General features: G+C 41.7%; 2 protein-coding genes across 14 annotated transcripts in view; one reads left to right on the forward strand and one right to left on the reverse strand.

Annotated features, from left to right (window-relative positions):
• Positions 1-19258, reverse strand: part of PRKCI (protein kinase C iota) — a 34219-nt gene extending 14961 nt beyond the window's left edge. Inside the window, exons 1-4 of one of the 4 annotated variants that reach the window (XM_054834613.1) lie at positions 19042-19258; positions 7677-7798; positions 2159-2248; positions 798-848 (exon numbers count right to left, since the gene is read on the reverse strand). In XM_054834613.1, coding sequence (XP_054690588.1) covers positions 798-848; positions 2159-2248; positions 7677-7798; positions 19042-19157 — 379 coding nt within the window. In that variant the 5' untranslated portion in view covers positions 19158-19258. Of the gene's footprint in view, positions 1-797; positions 849-2158; positions 2249-7676; positions 7799-8538; positions 8611-13641; positions 14098-15561; positions 15971-19041 lie in introns of those variants that run through there. The other 3 variants (XM_054834612.1, XM_054834614.1, XM_054834618.1) reach the window with 3 other exon arrangements.
• PHC3 (polyhomeotic homolog 3) overlaps positions 19133-21000 on the forward strand; it is a 36614-nt gene continuing 34746 nt past the window's right edge. For all 10 annotated transcript variants that reach the window (XM_054834601.1, XM_054834602.1, XM_054834603.1 and 7 more), the window contains exon 1: positions 19133-19270. The gene's annotated coding sequence lies outside the window, so the exon portion shown is untranslated. The remainder of the gene's footprint in view (positions 19271-21000) is intronic.

Here is a 21000-nt window from a genome sequence, read left to right on the forward strand (position 1 = left end):
GTGTTTCAGATCCACAGCTGTTTGGGGTTTTTTTGTTTGGTTGGTTTTTTAATTTGTATTTTTTATTGTTAGAGACATGTCAGGAACCAAAATTGAAAACTAGAATATACAAAACTACACTGAGTTGCAAATTGATTTCAGATTCAGTCTGCAACCTCATTTTTTCAGAAAAGCAGCATTACCCATACTGCCAAAGTTAACTTTAAAGCATGCACATCTACATTTGTCCGAGACTTGGATTATCAAGCTGACAGATGTGTGTGTGTGCATAACATACATGTGCTCTTTTATAAAGCTTTAAGACAGAGGGAAAATGACTTCTTTAATGTCTTGTACATTAGCTAACAGAACTTGCAGGTTTTTGGAGAATACTACTGATAGTACCTAAACATCAGTTTAAAATGAATTAACCATAAACCTAAAAATGGTTATATGACAAGTCATTACCATTGGTTACAAGCCCTTGTTCACATTAGTCAGCCAGCAATCTGGCAACTCCCAAAAAGACAGAATAGGATAAAAAAACCTGTCACGATAGAAGAGGCAGAAGCAAGGAAAGCAGAGTGACATGGATAGTTAACAGGAATGTGAAATGCTTATTAACAATGATTCAGAAATGACAAACAACATCTAAGTTTAGCAAGACTTTCTATTCCTCTTAAATATTTCATTTGTAGAGATTTGCATTATTAATATTCATAAGCACAGGATGTCAAATCATAGAATATCAAAATCTTCTAAAACAGGAAATCTGAATTCCTGATTTTCTGTACTTCTTAACTAAAATGCCTACTTACTATCTTCTCCTGGACAAGGCATGCCAGGCCGTTCTGGTACGCAGGGAAATACTGCAAGAAAGACATTAACTTCTGATTAATTTTTATTTCAGACAGAAAATAAATCTTTGGGTTAAATACAACACTTCTGAAAGGCATTCAACCATTTAGGAGAACAGCACAGACTGCATTTTAACAAAACCTTGTGCAAGAGCAGGTGAGCTGAAAAGCTGCCACAAAACCCTTTGCTGGACCTAGGAGTGATCTACATGAGAAATACAAGCAAAAGGCAGAAGAAATCAAGTTATTTCCTAAAGAAAGTAACTAGAAAAAAGTAATGATTCTGGTTTCTCATGTGACCAATCATCACAATCAGTATTTTGAAATCTTGACTATAAACGTACTATGTAACAGTGTCCTAACAGCTACATATGATCTTGTCTACTTTATCCTTTTCCCCCCCCCAGTTTATTTTGCTTCAGTAACTGTCAGAGAGAAGTAAAACTGGGGAGAGAGTGCCTGCTGCTGGTTTAATTGGAATCTTATCAAAACAAAAATGAATGGAGAAAGAGCAGATCAATATGCATACTGAAGTACTATATACAGAGAGTGAAAAATATATAGAAAGAGATTATATTCTTCCATTTTTTAAAAGTCTGTAGGAAGCTGAAAAGCTGTCTCTTCCTTCCAAATGAGCTGATGGTAAACTAGATTTTTTGCATCCTTTTAGAGAAGGACCACATTAAGATACTGTAGTGTAACACACACACTAACAATGTGTGATCTTTGCAATAATCCCTAGCTTTTCTGCTATAATCTGCTAAACTGAAATCCCTCTTTGACTTGCAAAGTTACTAACAGTAAGAAAAATATACTGCAGAAGCTATCAAAATAGGCATATAATCCTGAAAAATAAAAATGAACAATTAGACATTAATCAGGGGCACAATATTAATTTTAGAAAAGTCAAACTTTTGACTAATCTGGGATCACAAATGGAGCTCATCAACTTTTTTTTCCTAATATAGATGCTGCTCTAAAGCACTTATCAATAACGAAGTGTAGGACACTGTGGTATATATCTTCAACCATTCATTGCCAGCACGCGTATGAAGGCACTAGGGATGAATGAATAAGAGACGAGGGCTGTCCTTCATTAATAAACCAACAAAGTATTTTTTCCTTCTTCAATTTTATAAAGAAGATTGACAAAATGCTGACAGCTAAAAAGCGTGGTGCATGGTCTTCAGCATCCTCTTGACAGAATGCCAGAACAGGCTTTAATTGAGTAGGCTGTGCACAAGGCACAGATAACACAAGGTAAAACTTCCACTTCTTCACAGGTACAAACAGGAGAAGTAATATAGTAAATTTAACCATACCGTGAATTAGAAGCTCTGAATCCTTGTTTAGTTCATACAAGCGAAAGGCCTCTTCTAACTCCAGCTGAGAAGAAACTGTACATGGATCTCCTGTAAAAAGAAAAGAGAACAATACAAAACTCAATCCAAATAGTTCTGTGCGTTCAACAGTCCCCTCACAGTCAGTTCTAAGGTAATTATTGTAGCAAAACAGAAAAATATTCTCAAGTGTGGTAGTATTTATTTTTAACACTGTTCAGAGAGTGCATCTGAAAATACAGTTATATTCAATGCTTTCAGGGAAAATAAAAATATGAGCTATTCCCAAGAGGCAAGCAAATCATAATCACAAAACATCATTAGTTTGGTCTGCTACAAGCATGGTTACACATCATTTCAGTACAAGAGGTACAGGTTATCTTCCTGCACCTAAAAATGCTTCTAAGATTCCATTTTATTTCATGGATTTTAATTAGAACTGAGTCAATTCTATTTTCACAGCTGCTTCAACATTGCCAAGACTTTAACCAGGAGGTGCAAAAGCAGTTAGACCTCTAGTCTTTCCTCAAACCTCAATCAAGACACCAGACAAATCATGTAACTTAAGTGAAAAGATCCCATTTTTCTGATTTTCAACTACTACTTCCGTACTCACCAGACTATTTGAAGTAAAATCCCTTAAAGAAAGGCCACCAAGGCAGGAAATGAGTGTGGGTTGGTTGTTGTTGCTGGTTTTTTTCCTTTTTTATAAAACAATTGCAGCTTTTGTTGACCATTTGACACGGAGCAGATTATCATACAAGCATTTGGTATGTATTTTAAAGTCTCTCTGACAAGACTGCGTTTAAATGCTTTAACAAATCTGTGTTTCAGAAGTAACAGTTTAGGACTCACTAAGGTTTCTTTGTGGTTATCTACTTTATATTTCTAGAAAAATAACATGTATCCACAAAGGTATTTCAGAATCATTAAACAACAGTTAATTACATCAGGGCAATTTTGGCAGATAGGTAGGTTTAAAAGGAGAGGGGGGTGTGAGGAACAAAGGAGATCAAGCTAAAGATCTGCTGTAGTCAGCAGATTGGGAGTAAGAAGGACCTTAAATTCTAGCCTTGGCTCTCACCCCTTCGGACACACAACCCGTACTTTACCTGTTTCTCAAGACTCATTTAAAGACTTTATCTGATATTTTAACTGACCTCGTGTGTCTGTCAGTGTATGGAAACTGCTATAAAGACTGAAAAGAACTGCCATGCAACAAAACATTTTCTTTGCTGTCTGATACAGATTAGTAATGTTATAAAAAAGTTATCCCCCTGAAAGAAACCTTGTTCAAAATAATACTACAACTGAAACATTTTTAAAGCAATGCTGAATCTGAATCATCACTACCCCAAAAAAAGAAAATACTTCTGGTTATTAGTTCAACTTCCCCCCCTTCTCCACCTATACAAGATACCCTGTGTGAGAACATGGGATTTATCTCTGCCTGCTCACACGCTAGCACGAGCAGAACAAGTTCTTTCTAGCCAAAAATCCCATATAGCAAGTCTACTGTCATATAATATTGCCAATCTTTAACAGAAATACCACTTTCCACACCCTTAAGTGATAAAGTGGTTGAGGGTAAGTGAATTGGGAGAAAGCAGAACAATTTCCGTTTCAGCTGAACCGGATCCAAACTGAAAGTTTTACTGCTCTGAGCCTTCAGTTAGTAGCATGGTTTGAAAGCTAACTAGCAACAGTTTACTAACTATTCTCTTTTTTGTTTTGTACTACAAGATATCAAAATTAACACAGGTGTTGCTAAGGCTTTTCAGTAGAACCACACACCTAGCAGGCAGGGCGACACTTAAAACTCAACCCACAAAAGTTTTTTTCCAGTTAATTTGTTTTGTTTCTAATGTATCCATTCTCTTCTATTGCTAAAATATTAGTAATAAATGCAAACTATCCATTTGCAGCTTTCTGTCTTTATTCATTATTTATGCATGTCATAATCCTCAAAATGAGTCTTTGAAGCCAGCTGTAGTCATTTTTCTCCATACTGCCTCCCCCTACAATTAGCCTATCTGGACATCAAACTGCCTACTCACTGCACAAACTTGAACAGTGCAGAGCATGGGGGGAGGAGAAGGAACAACTGTATTTATTCAGACTCACTATGAGAATCAACAAACCAGTTTTTCTTCATTTGTTTTCCAACACCTGTGCAAACAGTTTTGTGTTTCTTTCTGGCAGAAGGAGGGTCTCAAGAACATACACCATGTTTCAAACTAGGAACAGAAGGTTTATAGACATACTCTTTCAACAAGTTCAGAGTAGTACTCTCCTGGTTTTAGCTGAGAGGGTTGATTTTCTTCATAGTAGCTAGTGTGGGGATATGTTTTGGATTTGTGCTGGAGACAGTGTTGATAACAGAGAGATGTTTTTGTTCTAGGGACCTATTGTTGAGCAGTGTTTACACAGGGCCAAGGCCTTTTCTGCTTCTTACACTGCCCTGCCAGCGGGATGGCTGGGGGCGCACAAGAAGTTGGGAGGAGACACAGACAGGACAGGTGACCCAAACTGACCAAAGGGATATTCCATACCATATGACGTCATGCTCAGTTTATAAGGAGCTTGGGGGAAGGGAGGGGGGGGGGGCGGCGGCAGTCGGAGTGATGGCGTTTGTCTTCCCAAGTAACCGTTAGGCGTGACAGAGCCCTGCTTTCCTGGAGATGGCTGAACACCTGCCTGCCCGTGGGAAGCGGTGAATGAATTCCTTGCTTTGCTTTGCTTGTGCGCGTGGCTTTTGCTTTACCTATTAAAATGTCTTTATCTCAACCCACGAGTTTTCTCACTTTAACTTTTCCAATTCTCTCCCCCATCCCGATGGGAGGGGAGTGAGCGAGCGGCTGCGTGGTGCTTAGCTGCCGGCTGGGGTAAAACCATGATAAGTACAAATTTTGCAGCCATTGAAAGACAGCTGGGATTAGTGTCATAGGAAAATATTTACTTTTGAGTTATATAGCAAGAAACAACAGACTGAACACAAACATAAGGCTAGTGTCCATCCTACAGGACATTTCAGAAGACAGAGGTAAGACGAACTGACCGCATACAGATAAAATAGATTTTTTTCTAAAAAGCAAATCAATTTTATTTCCCAGTTGAATCTGAGCATTTTTTGAAGTGATTCCACTCAACTAAATTAGGTCTGTCTTTGTGTGCCATTACCCCTATGAAACAGAAGTAGTTATACACAATGCTCTGCATCTTGCAAAGGCTAAAAAGACATTTAGTATATGACAAATAAAAACCTTAGTGACTAGGTAAACCCAGTTTAGTCACACATCTGATCAAGCAATTTAGTCAGGAAACAGTGAAGAGATGGCCTGGACACCTTATCTTGTCTTATACTACAAGGAACATGGGTAGTAGTATAACAAGTACCAGTACACAGTACACACATTTCCTTATGCTATTAAAGAGTCAACTACAGTTTCAGTGAAGAGGATGCAATACAGGAATTTTCCAAGAAAGCAAATTATGAGTTTCTAGAAAGAATACCAACTGAAAACTTTATACTAAAGAGTGGTGGAGAGGAAGAGAGGAGGCAAGGGTCTTGGCAAGAAGCCACACATTGTAGATGCAAGAATTACTCATAATAAAGACAGCAGGATTTTTTTAAACATGCCTCATCACCAGATTAACTATTCCTCCATTGACATTAAACTGGAAGTCAATGATTAAAGCAAACACAGATTGCTTGTGAAAACTGAATCCTATGTGAATACATGAACATAATTTAGTCAAATGGCAGCATTCCTTTTTTTTTAAACCTATGTCTACTTAAAGAGCAGAAATTGAGACAGAACAAACTGTTGCTTCACACAAATTATTGAATTTGCACAAAGTTTTCTACAAATGCTTTATTAAAAAAAGATATATACTTCTTACTATGACTGACACTCCAGATTCTGCTTTTCAGTGAGGAGTCTATTACCCTCCTCAAGATAAAACAAAACAGCCAGTGTACTACAAAGTAAACATCCAACTCAAATAGCATCACTGCACAGTTTAGTCATGAACATTGTTTATTTTACTGCATCTGCTGGTATAAATAATTTCAGAATGATGAGGGGAGAGGAAGGGGAGAGGAAGGGGAGAGGAAGGGGAGAGGAAGGGGAGAGGAAGGGGAGAGGAAGGGGAGAGGAAGGGGAGAGGAAGGGGAGAGGAAGGGGAGAGGAAGGGGAGAGGAAGGGGAGAGGAAGGGGAGAGGAAGGGGAGAGGAAGGGGAGAGGAAGGGGAGAGGAAGGGGAGAGGAAGGGGAGAGGAAGGGGAGAGGAAGGGGAGAGGAAGGGGAGAGGAAGGGGAGAGGAAGGGGAGAGGAAGGGGAGAGGAAGGGGAGAGGAAGGGGAGAGGAAGGGGAGAGGAAGGGGAGAGGGAAAACCTGCTCAGATTCCCAAGACCACATAATCTTCAACACACCTGCCCATATAGCACTTCCAAAAATCAGCTTTGGTCCATGTTTAGCTTTAAGCTCTGAATAAACTGGCACTCGCCCAAATTTGAATGGGAAAGCTGTGAGAAGGGGAGGAAGCAGTTCTATAAGCACCATGTAGGCTAATCATTGCATACAAATACTAATCACTGCCGACAAATCACTGCACATTACGGCCTTTTATGTATTGCATCAAGTACTTAGCATGCTAAAGAAACTCAACAGCTATGTCATAATTCAGACATCTCTTGGTGTAGCTCAAAACCTATGTGTAGAGTACACCAATTCACAAAGAAAATAGGAATTACAAATAATCTTTTAAAAAAATTACTAATGTATACATACAGCTCAAAACTGGGCTACATCTGTTAAGGAAAAGGGAGAACACACTGAACTCGTTTCATCCAAGGTAAACTTTAACATGGATAATGTAAGCACTAGAGATGACAAGAGTTCTCAGCCAAAGTTGTTATTACTACACTTCGATGAAAAGCTACTTGGACAAGCAATTTCTCTTTCAATAGTTAGAAAAAGTTTTACTAATAGTTATATGTTAATAGGTTGCTAAAGTAACAGCTAACACAAACACTCAAAATGTATGTGTAAGCAAAACCACTATAACTCAACTATACATTAAATTGTATTGATATTGTAGATACTGTAATTTATATCTTTTAAGGTTAGTTTAACTCTCACATATTTAAGACTTATGGTGGGCCATGTGCTTCATTCCCTTCCTAATAATGATAACATTGAATTCACATTTTGATAATCACTGAGTTTTAATTTGTTGAGTCGGTAAAAAAAATGGTGCTCTCCACAGTAAGTCATTTGAAACAATGACCTTTTCGTTAAGACATACTTACAAAGGCATTGGATAACCATTATTTTTAGAGTCAGATTCACTATTTCTAAAAACGTACTTACAAAGTGTGTTTCATAAGCTTATCTTATGAAGGCAGAGGGAAAGGAAAAGATGAAAGTGAGAGGAGAGCTAGACAGCTAAGGAACATACTGATCAAATACTTGTCATAAGACCAAGCATCAATTTACCTTCTTCATCAATCCATTTCATGGTGAAAAGCTGTTCATTGTCAAAGGAGCACATGTCTCGAACTTCATTGCACAGTCCCTCAAATGAGATGGAAGGTTCAAAATATGTTATCATGATGTCCCTGAGCAAGAGAAAAATAAATTTGAGAAATTATACTGCAGTATATAGCATTTGATCATCAGCTCTAATACCTTCCATATACCACTAATATAAAACCCATCCCTGCAGCATCCCCCTAAAAAAATATTGAAGTAATGTTAGTAAACGTTTAGCACAGAAGTTCCCTTCCTATAGCAAAGTCAAGCTCCAAGTGATTTTTATTACCAACTACTTGACATTTAATCCTCCATGTATCTGATTAAGAAAAATTAAGATTTAAATGCCCAAATAACTATGAAGTGAGTTGCAGCAGATACCATCCACACACAGAAATTAGATATATTATACCAGTGGAAACCGAAGAATTAAATGCTGCAAAAATTTTGAAGAACATTATTAACATTTTGCTGATTTTGCCTGCTCTTTAACGGTTATTGTGTTATTAGATATCAAAACATTGTAAGAATGTATACATCATCTCCAATTAAATTTTGATTGTGTAGCTATTATGAAAAATTAATTAAAAATATTAAACACGTTTCCTGGTGGATCGGGGGGGATGTTCCAAATATTGGAAGTGCCTTTAAAAAAAAAAGACCCGTGATACTTCACCATAATGACGGGGAAGGCTGACAGACACACACACACTCAGTATTAAAATTTATTACTTTACTGTTATGCAGAAGGGATATTTCTGTTATAATTAAGATTAAGATTAATAGTTAACTTGGTGTTTTAAATATGTTAACATAAAACGCTGACCCATTGTCTTGGTATTTGCTGGGCCTTAAAGGGGAACAGGTGACTCGGGGTTGCAGTCCTTTAAACAAGGAATTTCAGAGATATAGTTCAGAGGACGGTGGAGGAGAAAGAGAGGGCTGTTTACAACGCTACTCTTCAAACATCTCGTGTAAGCCCAATGTTTGAACTACGAGACTAATCTTCCCATAAAAACCTCAGCTAGGTGGGATTTGTTTCAGTCCGTGCCAGCTGCCAGCAGTATGTGGTTGGGAGGGGGAAACTGAAGCAACAGACAAAGTTTATATCTGGTCGACATTCACATCAACATACCTACCAGACTGAAGTATACGTATACAGTAAGTTAAATGTCTTTAAATCATCTTATGCATGGGCAGAGTAGTGTCAAGAAGGTGACTTAACATAACATACTGTGGTCACTGAACCTGAACTACTTTCAAAGTGGCAGAGGACACACTTGCCTGAGGCTCCCTTCAGTTCAGAACCATGAGAAAAATAAACTAGCAATTTCTAAGCACTCTAGAAGAACAGCTTAGCCTACTTCAGGATTTATGAGCATGATCAGACTTACTATAGTTAGAGGAAAGACTCCAGTAAACGGTTAGGATAGTGAAATGACACCTGTTCAATAATCTGAATAAAGCGGTCAAAAAGCTGCTACATTATTTGGTTGAGGAATTACTCTTCTTTCCACATGAGAAACAATGCAAGACAAACTCCCAGTATTTAGACACAGTACTTCGGGGCAAATGGGGCTTCATTTGAAACACCTGATTACACCCATCCTACGAGGAAAATCGTGTTCTCTCTGACGTTCTCCCTTTGCATCCTCTCTCAAAATGCACAAGCTGTGAATCCAACACCAGCGTTTGTCCCCATGAACTGAGGCAGATTTAACAGTGCATTACTGTCACAGACACACAGGCATCAACCAAAGAGAAACCCAGGAGGCTGTATGAGGAGGCAAAGTCTTAACCTGTATTTCCTGTTTTTCAGGGAAGGAAATAAGGCACTGCTTACTTAGCAGCTTCACCGATTTTGTGCTAAAGTTTACCATCCCTTCACTTATTCACATTTTAGTGAAGATATATTCACTTTGGAATATTTTCTTGAACAAGTTATGTTCTGAAGAGCACTGAGGAGTCAATTAAGTATTTCAACTATTGCAGTTTATTTTGTGATTGAACCAGTCAATAATGGGAGAGGGTATGTTAAAAAAAGCGGTGACTACATGACTATTCTTGTCAGACAAGCAAAAAGAGTTAGGTGACAGACCATAATCTCAAGAGACTGTAATCACTGCTATTCTAGCAAAAAGTCAAGATTTAAAAAAAATAATATATTAGCAAAGACTGTTCAGCAGGTTTTTACATCTGATCATTCAAGTCCACTTAAAATATATTTCTCTGTACTACAGTGAACAGAAAAAGTCTCCATGTTAAGATGTACTGAACAGCCCAGGAATCCCTCCATATCTATAAAGTAAAAGCTAGTACCAACTGAAAAAAAAACCAAAACAAAACACCTCTTCCTACTTGCTGCTATTTTCAAGTAGCAAAATAGACGCTCTTCAAATAAATGAGAGAGTTTAATTATTTCCGAATTTAAGCAAGTTCTCTAAATTACTACTTTAGTAAGTCCAACAGGACATATATCAGTTATTAAATACATTTGGAAAATCTTACTGTCTCTGATATAACAAACACTACTCAGTCTTTCAGGAGAACCCTAGCTAATAGCAATATTAAAAAAAAAAAGATGTACATAAGTATGAATAAGGTTCTACAAGCAACATCTAGCACACTTTTCCTAGAGATGTGAAGCCAGCTTTACGTAACACAAACTGAAAGATTACAGGTCCTTCAACAAGCTTTATTTTGCCATTTTAACTATACTGATGACACTAATATTTTTCTACTGAGACAGGTCTCAGGTTCCATTCTCACACCTTTGCATTACACGGTGTTTTCCACGTCTTGCACCTAACACCGCATTGATGAAAATTCATTAGGAAAAAGCTGTATTCATTCAAGCCAAGACATAAAGTTAAACTCTACTGAGAATAGATTTTGACATTTTAAACAAAAATTAGTAGGCTAAGTCAAAGAACAAAGGAAATTCAGTGTGGACCATAAGCTGCTGCCTTGCATGAAAAAATACAAAATGCTTTCTTTCACCAAGGTGTGGGGAAAAAAATTCTGGACAATAGTCCTTTCCTTCTGATGAAGATAAGCTTATGCACTGCTTTTAATAAGCACGTTTCTTGTAAAGCTATTTAAGGCATAATATCCTTATTTGTCTCTTCATGACATCCTTTGCACCACCACATTTGGATGTGTCAATTAATTCTTACTATGGAAGTATCAGGGTTTTTAGAATTTGTTTTAGTACTATTATAATAGGTCTTTATCAGGGACCTGTGAGTAGGAAACATGCAAATAAACAAGAGAATACTTATGCTGAATTACTTTCCATTAAAATGTTGTCATTTATATTTTCAATAAATATTAATAAAGCATCATTTTATTCATACTAATAAGAGGCCTGCCTGAATCAATACCCTGCAAATGTAAGAATCAGTAAAAGATAAACCATAGGAAGACTGAGAAAATGCAAATCTACACACAAAGACTACAGAACACATTTTAAATATCTGTAGAAGACCATGAACCTCATCACTGCATTTCCCACCTTTCCTCAGATCAAACAGCTATTCTCATGCCTTTTCTTTTACAGATCATCCAGTCATAACATCCTTTAAAAAAAAAAAACCAAAACACACCCACAACCAAATAAACAAAAAGAGCCCTCAATGCCAACAGTTAAATGTAATTCAATATCTGTATCTCATTTTTCACTTCTGAGCTTGAACTTCTGTGAGAGAACAACCCACTGTAAGAACAGACTACTGCTTTAGATTTTTCTACCTGCAGCCTAATATAGCTATCACATTATATATGTGAAAATATACAGATAATCACATATTATCTACATATTCCACATATTTATCACACCTGGGTCAGTCATTAAAACTGTTAATAAAGTCTAATTATAGCTCACTGAAATGAACCCAGGAGAATTCTGCTGTTTCAGCATTGTTTCAGTACCGTAAGGTGCAGGCACTGCCATTCAGAACAATTTGAAGCATCTCTTTCCCCAGTGGAAGTCTGAGGTTTCAAATTGTCTGCTCCTGCAATCTGTTTTTCTGGAAAAAATATATCATCAGAAAATCAAATCAATGTTGAAACTGGAAGAAGTGGTGAAAACGTGTTCACAGGCTTAACCCAAAACTTTAAGCTGAATGCTCTCCTATTCAGGACTTGATCCTCAACAGACAATGAAAGACATTAAGCTGAAAAATTGATCATAAAGTGTTCAAGACAAAAACATAAAGAAAGGATGCGAAAACTAAAAAAATTCTTAAGAAATTAATTTCCTGGAAATATTTATGGAGGTACATTTTGATTTAAAATTAAAATTGAACTTATTTTCCCCCACTTTTCCCACTTGCATTAACATCTTAAAATTAAGAAAAGAAGCAAGTTTAACATGTCTCATGAGAGGACTGTCAGGAGTATTCATTTGAACCAAATCAAACAGAAGGTGAGTAAAGCATTGGTAACCTATGTCTTTAATTACATTAAAAGTTTAATCTACATTGCAGCCTACACGGTTAAAACAGTGCAAAATCTATGGCAGACGTGGAAAACACATAAGCTAGCAGTTCTAATCATGACAGAAAAAATGGTTCTCCAAGTTTGTTGTTTGGTTTTGGTTTGTTGTTTTGGTTTGTTTTTTTTTTTTTTTTATATCAACAACATTAGTTTTATAGGATTCCTAGCGCACAAGCAGTGTATTATTCCTACCTGTTCCCTACTGTTATAATGTAATCCTCCCCATATGTATTAATGATATAATAGCTTCTTGTACTGAACTGACAAAAAGCATCTACAACACGAGATAAGACAAAAGGTAAACTGAATAATATTAGAAAGCTGAAATGGTTGTAATTACCGATGCTGTTCAGTGCCACACATTTGAAGCTGCTACATTTTGTTACTGTATCAACAAAAAAGTATGTAAACAGTTGGCATGACAGAGTAAATTCCTAAGAACACATTTAGGATCCTCTATTACACACACTGCACAGACTACAGTAACTCTTTAAAATAGATAAGACTATTTTCAGCATTTTAAACAACCAGCCCTATGAGAAAGGTAACCGTAGCTTACCTGAGAGAAGGAAATACCTGAATAAACTCAACCTAATGCCCCAATTCCCAAGTCTCTGGGAATTCCCATCCTCTTATTCTCATGATCTCTGTTCATTTTAGGAAAATTTTCCTTCCTGGTTTTACATATTTCATGAATTTAAGAATTACCACTGCACGGTTGAATGAAACACCCTTCAAAGGGTTCTTCATGAAAGTCTTTGTCTTGGCTGCAAAAAGCAATTAGGCTCTGGGCCAGACTAAAGGATGTTTTGGGGATTCGGGTTCAGCTCTTTGCTCTGGTGTCTTGAGCCCCAGGCGAGTGTCCTGACTAATGGATTCCCAACCGTTTCAAAAATGAATCTGTGCTTCTGAGTTGCTGGGGTTTTTTTCTTGAACCAGAAACTCCTTCTGGAAGTTGAAAAAACCTTCCTAGCAAGACTTTCACAATAACTTCTACAACCCACTTAAATGTTTCTATTAAAACGAAATTAAGAGAGATTAACATTTCCCGATTAACCCTATTTCCCATTAAATCCTCTATCCAGCTGTAATCGGAGACAGTCTATTTGATGAAAAGGGAAAATGCTGCCTTTGATATCAGCATTTAGATCCTCAGTCTCCAAGTTGTTTCAGTGTAAGTGTAGGTGAAGTGCTTTGCTTCGATACCGACTTCCTGATAGTGCTAGTCTGGGAAACAGGCATGGAAAGAATAATTTGTTTAGATCTCAAATCATGACTAAGGCATTCAGCTAGTTAGTTTGTTGGTATTCACAATGGTTAACCAACACCCTATATGACTCAGCATGATTATTAAGAGTAAACTGATTTTAACAGGTAAAAAGTCAATAGATGAGACTCAAAAGAAACATTCCAGTGTCTGTGAAATTATTACCTAATATTTAAAGTGTCATGAGCCAGCATTCCTGTCCAATGCAGCAGTTTTCTTCCTTACTCCCACAACCCTGAGCTTCTTTCTCTCTGTTCTTGCACCATACCCTCCCTGTGCTAAAGCAAGAATTCATGTGATTGCATGTGGAAATGATCAAGATTAAAACTGACCCAGCAGAAGAAAAATAAATGTGTTTAACCCAGAACAGTTCCAATTGTACTTCACTGCCTGACCAAATGAACACTTCTGCCAGCTGATAGCCAGGGGCATCTCCAGGTCCTTAAGAAACCGTGAATTAAAGGAACTGTAAAACAAAGAGCTTGGAATTTCACATATCATTACTTTGACAGCGTTTCACAAGTTTTTAAAGCCACAGACTGTGCCAGTCTCTACAGTACTTGACTTTTGTCAAGCCCCACAGCAGACACAAGCCAGAAATCAAACATGGTAGCAAATACCAAATGCTCAGCATGCTTTCTATACCTCTCCTTAAAATTATAAAGCTAGACATACCAGAGAGTAAATACCATAGATGTAATAAATCTTGTCTTGTACTTAACACAGATAACTGGAAGGAAGCTGTTGAGAGTATCATGTGTTCAACCTTAATCCAAAAAGGTAACCTACATTTTTTTCTGCTTAGATCACCTCCTCTCAGACTTAATGGCCCAATGAACCACTGTCAACCCTTGCACTCAAACTTTTAAAGTCAGGTCCTGTAACTGTTACTATTTAATAGGGCATTGTGAATCCAAAGTAAAACACTTCTTCTGCCTTATATGTTATTGTTGGAGAGCCATTGAATTAGACCAGCAAAGTTCAGATTTTCATTGTGCAGATCTCTATTGTATTTTTTTAGCAGTGGAAGCATAACTGACAGTAGATGCATCTTAGTTACCATTCACAGACTCAAAACTACCACTCACAGTTCCCCTCAGTCCCTGGGAAACAGCCTAAAAACTGATGAAATAGGTTTTCATCCAAACATTTTTCTTTAGACCTGAATATCACTTAACACACAGAGACCAGGATCAAAGCTGGACCCTGAATATATTTATTTAAGTATTAATTTTGGCATGAGTCCCCCAATAAAGTGTGATGTAGGAATATGCATTTATTACTGACAGCAGCTAAACAACCAGGGCCTCGGGCTGCGTGGGAAGCAGAGTGAGCAGGGCAGAGGAGGCCCCTCAGGTTCATCCCTGTTTACTGGTAAGACCACCGCAGAAGGACGGAAGATCCGGCGGCGCCCAGCCTGTCAGCTCGCCCCGCTCCAGCCCACCGGCTCCCCGCTGAAACCCGACACCCGGGGAGAGGCTCCTCCGAGCACAAGTCCTGCCAGTTCACCCCCGTTCAGAACACGCTTGAAAGCCATTTTAACACGGTTGTCTAGCTGTGGTTTTCGGGTTTTTTCCTTCCCTCTTTTTCTTTTCCCCTACAATTAAGTGGATATCTTGGATGTGAGATCTTAACGTGACAGTAAATGCACGGAAAACCTGGTATTTAAGATGTCGCACTGTAAGAGCCATCATTGACAGAAATCTCGCGGCGGGAAGCCCTGACAAGACAGCCAGCCGTGTTTGACATTCGCCACCGGCGGCAAGCCCGGGGATGCCCTCCAAGCACCGCATCCCGGCACTAAAGGGGAGCCCGTGCCGAGCACCCCAAACACACCAGCGCCGCCGCTCCGCCCAGCCCCCGGAGAAAAGTCTCCTCTAGACCCGAGGCCGGCACCCGCCGCTTCCGAAGTACCGGGCTGGGCAGCGCGGCGCCGGCCCCATCGCCCCCCGCCGGGCACGGCCGCGCCGCTCCGCCCCGCGCTGCCGCGGGCGAAAACCTCTCCTCACGCCGGCCGCCGCCGCCGCCACTCCCCCTGCCCGGGCCAGGCCGCCGCCGCCGCCGGGGCTCCGCGCCCTCACTCACCCCTTATAGTAGGCTTTCACCCGGACCTGGTGGGCGCTGTCCCCGCCGAGGCCACCCCCGAGGCCGCCCGGAGCCGACATGGTGCTGTTGCCGCTACTGTCCCGCTGCGTCGGCATTCCCCCACTGCGGCGGGTGGCGCGGCCCGGGGCGGCGGCGGGCGGGTGAGGAGAGGGCTGAGGGAGCGGGAGGCGGCGGCTGCACGACCCCTGCCGCGCCCCGCCGCCTCAAGCGCGCCACCGTCCTTCGAGCGCGGCGCGGCCACGCCTCCTCACGGCGCCAGCCCGGGGCGGGCGGGACCACGGGGAGGGCGGAGGGGGACCACCGAAGGAGGGGCACGGGAAGAGCGCGGAGCCAAGCGGGACGGCGCAGGCGGGGAGCACAGACGTTCCCCCAACAGGAATGCTGAGCAGCTCCGGAACCGGCCGGTCAGCGACTCTGCCGCCCGAGGAGGGCGGGCGCCACGCCTCTTATGCCCGTCCCCCCGCACGCTACGTGGGTTCTTCCCCGCGGGACTCCACCGCACACCTGCGGAGCGGAACGCTCCACGCTGAAGCGAAAGGGGGAAGTGGCGACGCAGAGTCGGCCAGCCGGGATGCCCGTAGCGAAGCCGCTGGAGCGGGTAGCTCCAGGCCAGAGACCACCCTGACAGCCCCTCTTCTCCCTTCCCCGCGCCCGAAGCGGCGGCGCGCCCAGCGCTGTCCCCGCCACTTGGTACGACCCGCCGCCAGGCATGCTGGGACTGCTGGGTGGCACCGCGGCCCTGGCGCCGGCACGGCGGGGGATGGCGGGGCAAGTCTCCACCGCCGTTCCAGGAGTCACCACCGGCCGGCAGCGGGCAGCCCGGCAGTGCTTTGTGTACCGGTAGCTGCGGGGGCTGGGCCGGGTCCGCGTCCGCCGAACTGCCTGTTTTTGAGTGCTAGGAGCCTGGCTGCTTCTGGCAGCGGCTCGTTCTGCTGGGTTTCGTCACAGCCAGGGCTGTGCTTAGGGAAGGCGCAACGGAGGAAAACTCGTCGTTTTACTTGGGTACAAATAGGACTGTCCTCCTTTTAAGGCTTAAAGAGCCAAAAAGGCCTGCAGTGATACTTTGTGGCTCCATCTATACGCAGCAGAAGTGCAGGCTGTGGAGCAGGCCCTCTAACTGAGCTGTAAACCCATCGCTACCACCCGAGCAATCAGGAAAAGTAAGTCTTGGACATGTCTAACCATGCTCCTTCACAATCAGTTCCATACCATGACTCCTCCACTAGTTCTGTCAGTACCAATCTGATTTGAGGGGTGCCACAAAAATTCAGATTTTAACACAAAACCCTCACAAAAGCAGCATGCTGCCCTTCAGCAGCCAGCACAGAGCTGACAGGCAGCTGGAGCTGTTAGAAGCAATGGCAATGCCTCTTTTAGAGCTGTTAGCTAAAATATTTTCTGTATGAATTCCAAAGAATGCACACTGCTCACAAGACAGTATAATCAGTTCAAGTGAAGCTTTAGTTACCAAATCAAATGGTTAAGGGTTTTTTTTTTTAAGAAAGATGAAGGATGCTTTTTAATTAAGAAGGGGGGTGGTTAACAAAAGGTATTTTACTAAAACTGTTAATCATAAGCCACCTTATCACTGCAAGGAGTATTTCCTTCCCACTTTGCCTATTTAATGATACATCAATAGTTTCTTTGATAACATATATTTATATTGCCCAATGCTTCCTGAAGAAATGGATGTTTCTGGCAATACTAAGAACAGGGAACCTTTGTTTTCTTCTATGATAGTAAAAACAATTCCTCTTTTCCACTACCATGCTCCAATCAGCATCACACCTGGATGTTTGTATCAGGGCAGCGTGGAGTTCAGCTTTTTTGTGCTCAGTTACAGGCTACTACATGAGATTGGCACTTTCCACTAAACACACCTTGCTGTTTCTCATATTGGCAATAAAATGACTTAAGGCCATATTTGCTGTTTACATTAGGCGTGGTTACAAAGTACAGAATTTTTTTCATGCTACCTGACCTTCCAGCAGTGGTTGGTTGGGATTTTCTTCTCCCTCAGAAGAAAGTTATTTGCTCCACCCAGCTTCCACAATCTCACATCCTTTTTGTACAGCAGGAAGAACCTTGCTGTATCTGAATTCACCCATATCATGCACCAGGACTTCCAACATGTTTTCCATTTCCTACTGGATCTCCAAGAGTATTTCAGCATGAGTTTTCATTTTCTCTATGCCTCCTTTTTTAACCTATGAATATTCCTATTTTCTCCTACTGAATCATGTCATCTTTTACAGAAACGCCCATAAGACCTTGTAAATTGTCACTACTTGTCACAGGCAGTGTAACTGCTTCACCCTTCAACAGTTTAAGTTCATCTACAATGCCTCGGAAGGTACTTGATTTTTGTAAGACGCTTGCTGAGACTCTTTTCATTGCAAAGTACTTATCTATCCCAACTAGCTGCTAGACATCTGGCAATGTTTTTTCCCCCTTCACATCCAATTATCAGTTGGTCAAAAGATGAGCTACATTTACTATTTGTTCCTATTGCCCTTTTATCGAGTTTTTAGTCAATTTCATTTTCATTCACACAAATGGGTCTCTATCAAATATTTAAAGTGTCATGAACAGGAGTGCTGACTCCTGTCCAGCGTAGCAGTTTTCTACCTAACTCACTGCACTGAGCCGCCTTCTTCCTGTATCACTGGGAATACAAGCAACTTTAAAAATACTACTATACCTGGAAACTATGTAATAATGTTACGTAATCCTAAGATACAGAAGGTATTTCTTCATCACAGGAAGACATTTCACAAAGAAGAGAAAGCAAGGTGCTGAGGTTGTCAGGATGTCCCACATAAGATTTTAATTAGGCTTATGTAGTATAGCAATTACTTGTCTTTATGGAGGATGGGCTTTGCTCATCTACGCCAGGTAATACACAGCAGCTGCTAATTTCAGACAGGAATTGTTGATCTAATTCAACTCTGATTAATTATGGTTAATTAGAGGGCAAGGCGGTCTTCCTCAGGAAAGGCTCAGAGCCAACATTTCATAGGAAGGAAGTGAAAACTAAGTCAACATGGCTAAAAGACTCTTCTGTTTCATATTCCTCAGAGAAGTTAAAAAAGTTCAGCACCAGTGTCCCGGTTAGAGCTGCTGAGATCCTCAAGCAGCCAACATGAAAAAACATTATGAGCAGTTATTTCCCTGACCTTAACCTCCTGACCACACTCTCACCACAGCATGTATCACATTCTTCATTTTCCTACTGCAGCTAAAGCATGAAACAAGCTTAGTTACCACAGGCCCTAGCAAGACATACCTCAACTTTGCCACTCCCACAGGAAAATGAGTCACTGCCCCTACTGCCATGCTCAGCTAAACATACAGCACCACACACCACCACAGGCCTTAAGGGAAGCCAGACCCCTCATTCCAGCCAGGCTGCTGCTCCTGGCCACAACCTTCCTGCGTTAATGCAAAGCCAGTCGCTACCTCACCGCGATCTGAGAGCCACCCGGGAGGCTCCGCGGGGACGCCCAAGCCGGCTGCCTACAGCCTAAAGCCCGCCACCACACCTCACGGACGCCGCCGCGCTCTGACAGCAACATGGCGGCGGGGGCCGTCACGTGCCCGGCGCCGGCGGCGCCCAGCGCGCTTGCGCGGCACCTCCCCCTGAGGGAGGCCAGAAGATGGCGGAAGCGGAGTGAGCGGCTTGTCCGAGGCGAGTCTCCCGGCGGGACGCGCGGAGGAGGGGGAGCGGCAGCGGCAGGCCCCGGCCAGGCCGCGGCGGGGCGGGGCGCGTAGGCGGGGACCCGCGCCCTGACATCGCCCCGGCGGCAGGCCGGCCCCGCGCGGGGAGCGGGTGCCTCCCCTCCCGCCCACCTTTCCTCCCTCCCCGGCGGCTAGCGCCTGCGGGGCCGCTGGGAGGGGGACAGCGGCGCTGGGCCGCAGCGTGGCTGCCGGTTGTGGCGGCGGGGCTGGGCTGGGCGAGGCCGCGGCCCGGTGTGGGGGGCTGAGGGGGCGGGTCAGTCCGCTGGGCCCGGCCTGTGGTGTGGAGCGCCGGTCGCGGCCGCCGGGGGGCCCTGCCGTTGCCTGCGGAGCAGCCCCGGGGCTCCCTCAGCGCGCCGGCGGCCCCAGCTGTTGGGCCCGGACAGCCCCCGGGATGGGTCGCTCTCTGCCGCCTCACAAGCAAGTTGCACCGCGTGGCGTAGGTTGTGTTTCCACAGAGCATGGTTTTAAATTTCCTTTTTTTTTTTTTTTTTGCAAAGAACCCCAATATTTGGGCAGGGTTGCCCTATACTGTAGCTAGAGTGAAGGGAAAGAGAGGATTTATCTTGGAGCATTCAGTCACATACAAAATTCCCCGTAGGGGTTTGACTTGGAGGAAATGTTCATTTTCTCTGTTTTGCACCCTTGGCATTTTAAGGAGAGGTAAGAATAAACCGTGTATGTAAAAAAAAAAAAAAAAAACAAAAAAAAAACCAAAACAAACCCAAACCCTCTATTTTCAAATACCAGTTATGGCTGCAGATTGTCAGCAGTGTTCGTTATTGCTATGACATTTATCAAAAGTCAAACTTTCAAAAATCGTGACATGCATATCCGCTGTGAAGATAGTTTAACATTCTTGGTATAGAACAGCAGATATTTTTTACTTTAGATATTTGACCAAAAATATAAAGAGAACAAAACTTCTGAATATTTACGTTATGCACAATGTAATTTGAAATTTTGTGGTGTCTCATACTGTTACTACTTGAATAAATACTTATTTTCAATGTAGTTTTCTGTTGTGCTTTGTATTTTGGGGTCACTTAAATGTAATGGTTGTTTAAAGTCAGAGTTTAGTGTATTTTCTAAAACTTACTTTGCATTACGGAGTTTCTTTTGAGTTAAAGTTGCTCACAGGCAACGTTGTAAGGTCATCATCATACATTTAGCAACATTAATTTTATTATTTAGGAGTTTTGCCTTTTTGAGATCAAGTACTCAATGAACAATTTCAGAAGATTATTTTTAATTGTATCAGATTTTTTTTTATAACTAAAAGCAATCTGTGTATATACAAAGTTGTAAATGAAAGTGGCACTGTAAAGGCAGTCTGACTTTTTAAATCTGCAATGGTTTTTATGCTTTCTGTCATAAAATATCCATCTGCTAAATTGTAATGGATTCTTGGTTCCCTTGCTAAAAACAACCACTTTTTATTTATTTCCTGTTCTCTCTTAAACATTCTACTTCTCACTTAGAGAGGAGAGATTTTTAACAAGTGTCATCTGTTGAAATACTTTACTGTTCCTTCAGCCGAAAGAGGGCACGCTATTTCTGCGTGTTACTGCTGTGTTTCTGTTGCGGTAGGACTGAGGGATGGCAAGTAAGCATCTCGTACCGACTCTTAAGGACTGGAGATACATCTCAGTGCCAGGCCATTGCTGAATAAAAGTTTAGGGG

This window comes from Grus americana, chromosome 9 (genome assembly GCF_028858705.1).
Source record: "Grus americana isolate bGruAme1 chromosome 9, bGruAme1.mat, whole genome shotgun sequence".
Taxonomy (NCBI): Eukaryota; Metazoa; Chordata; class Aves; order Gruiformes; family Gruidae; genus Grus; species Grus americana.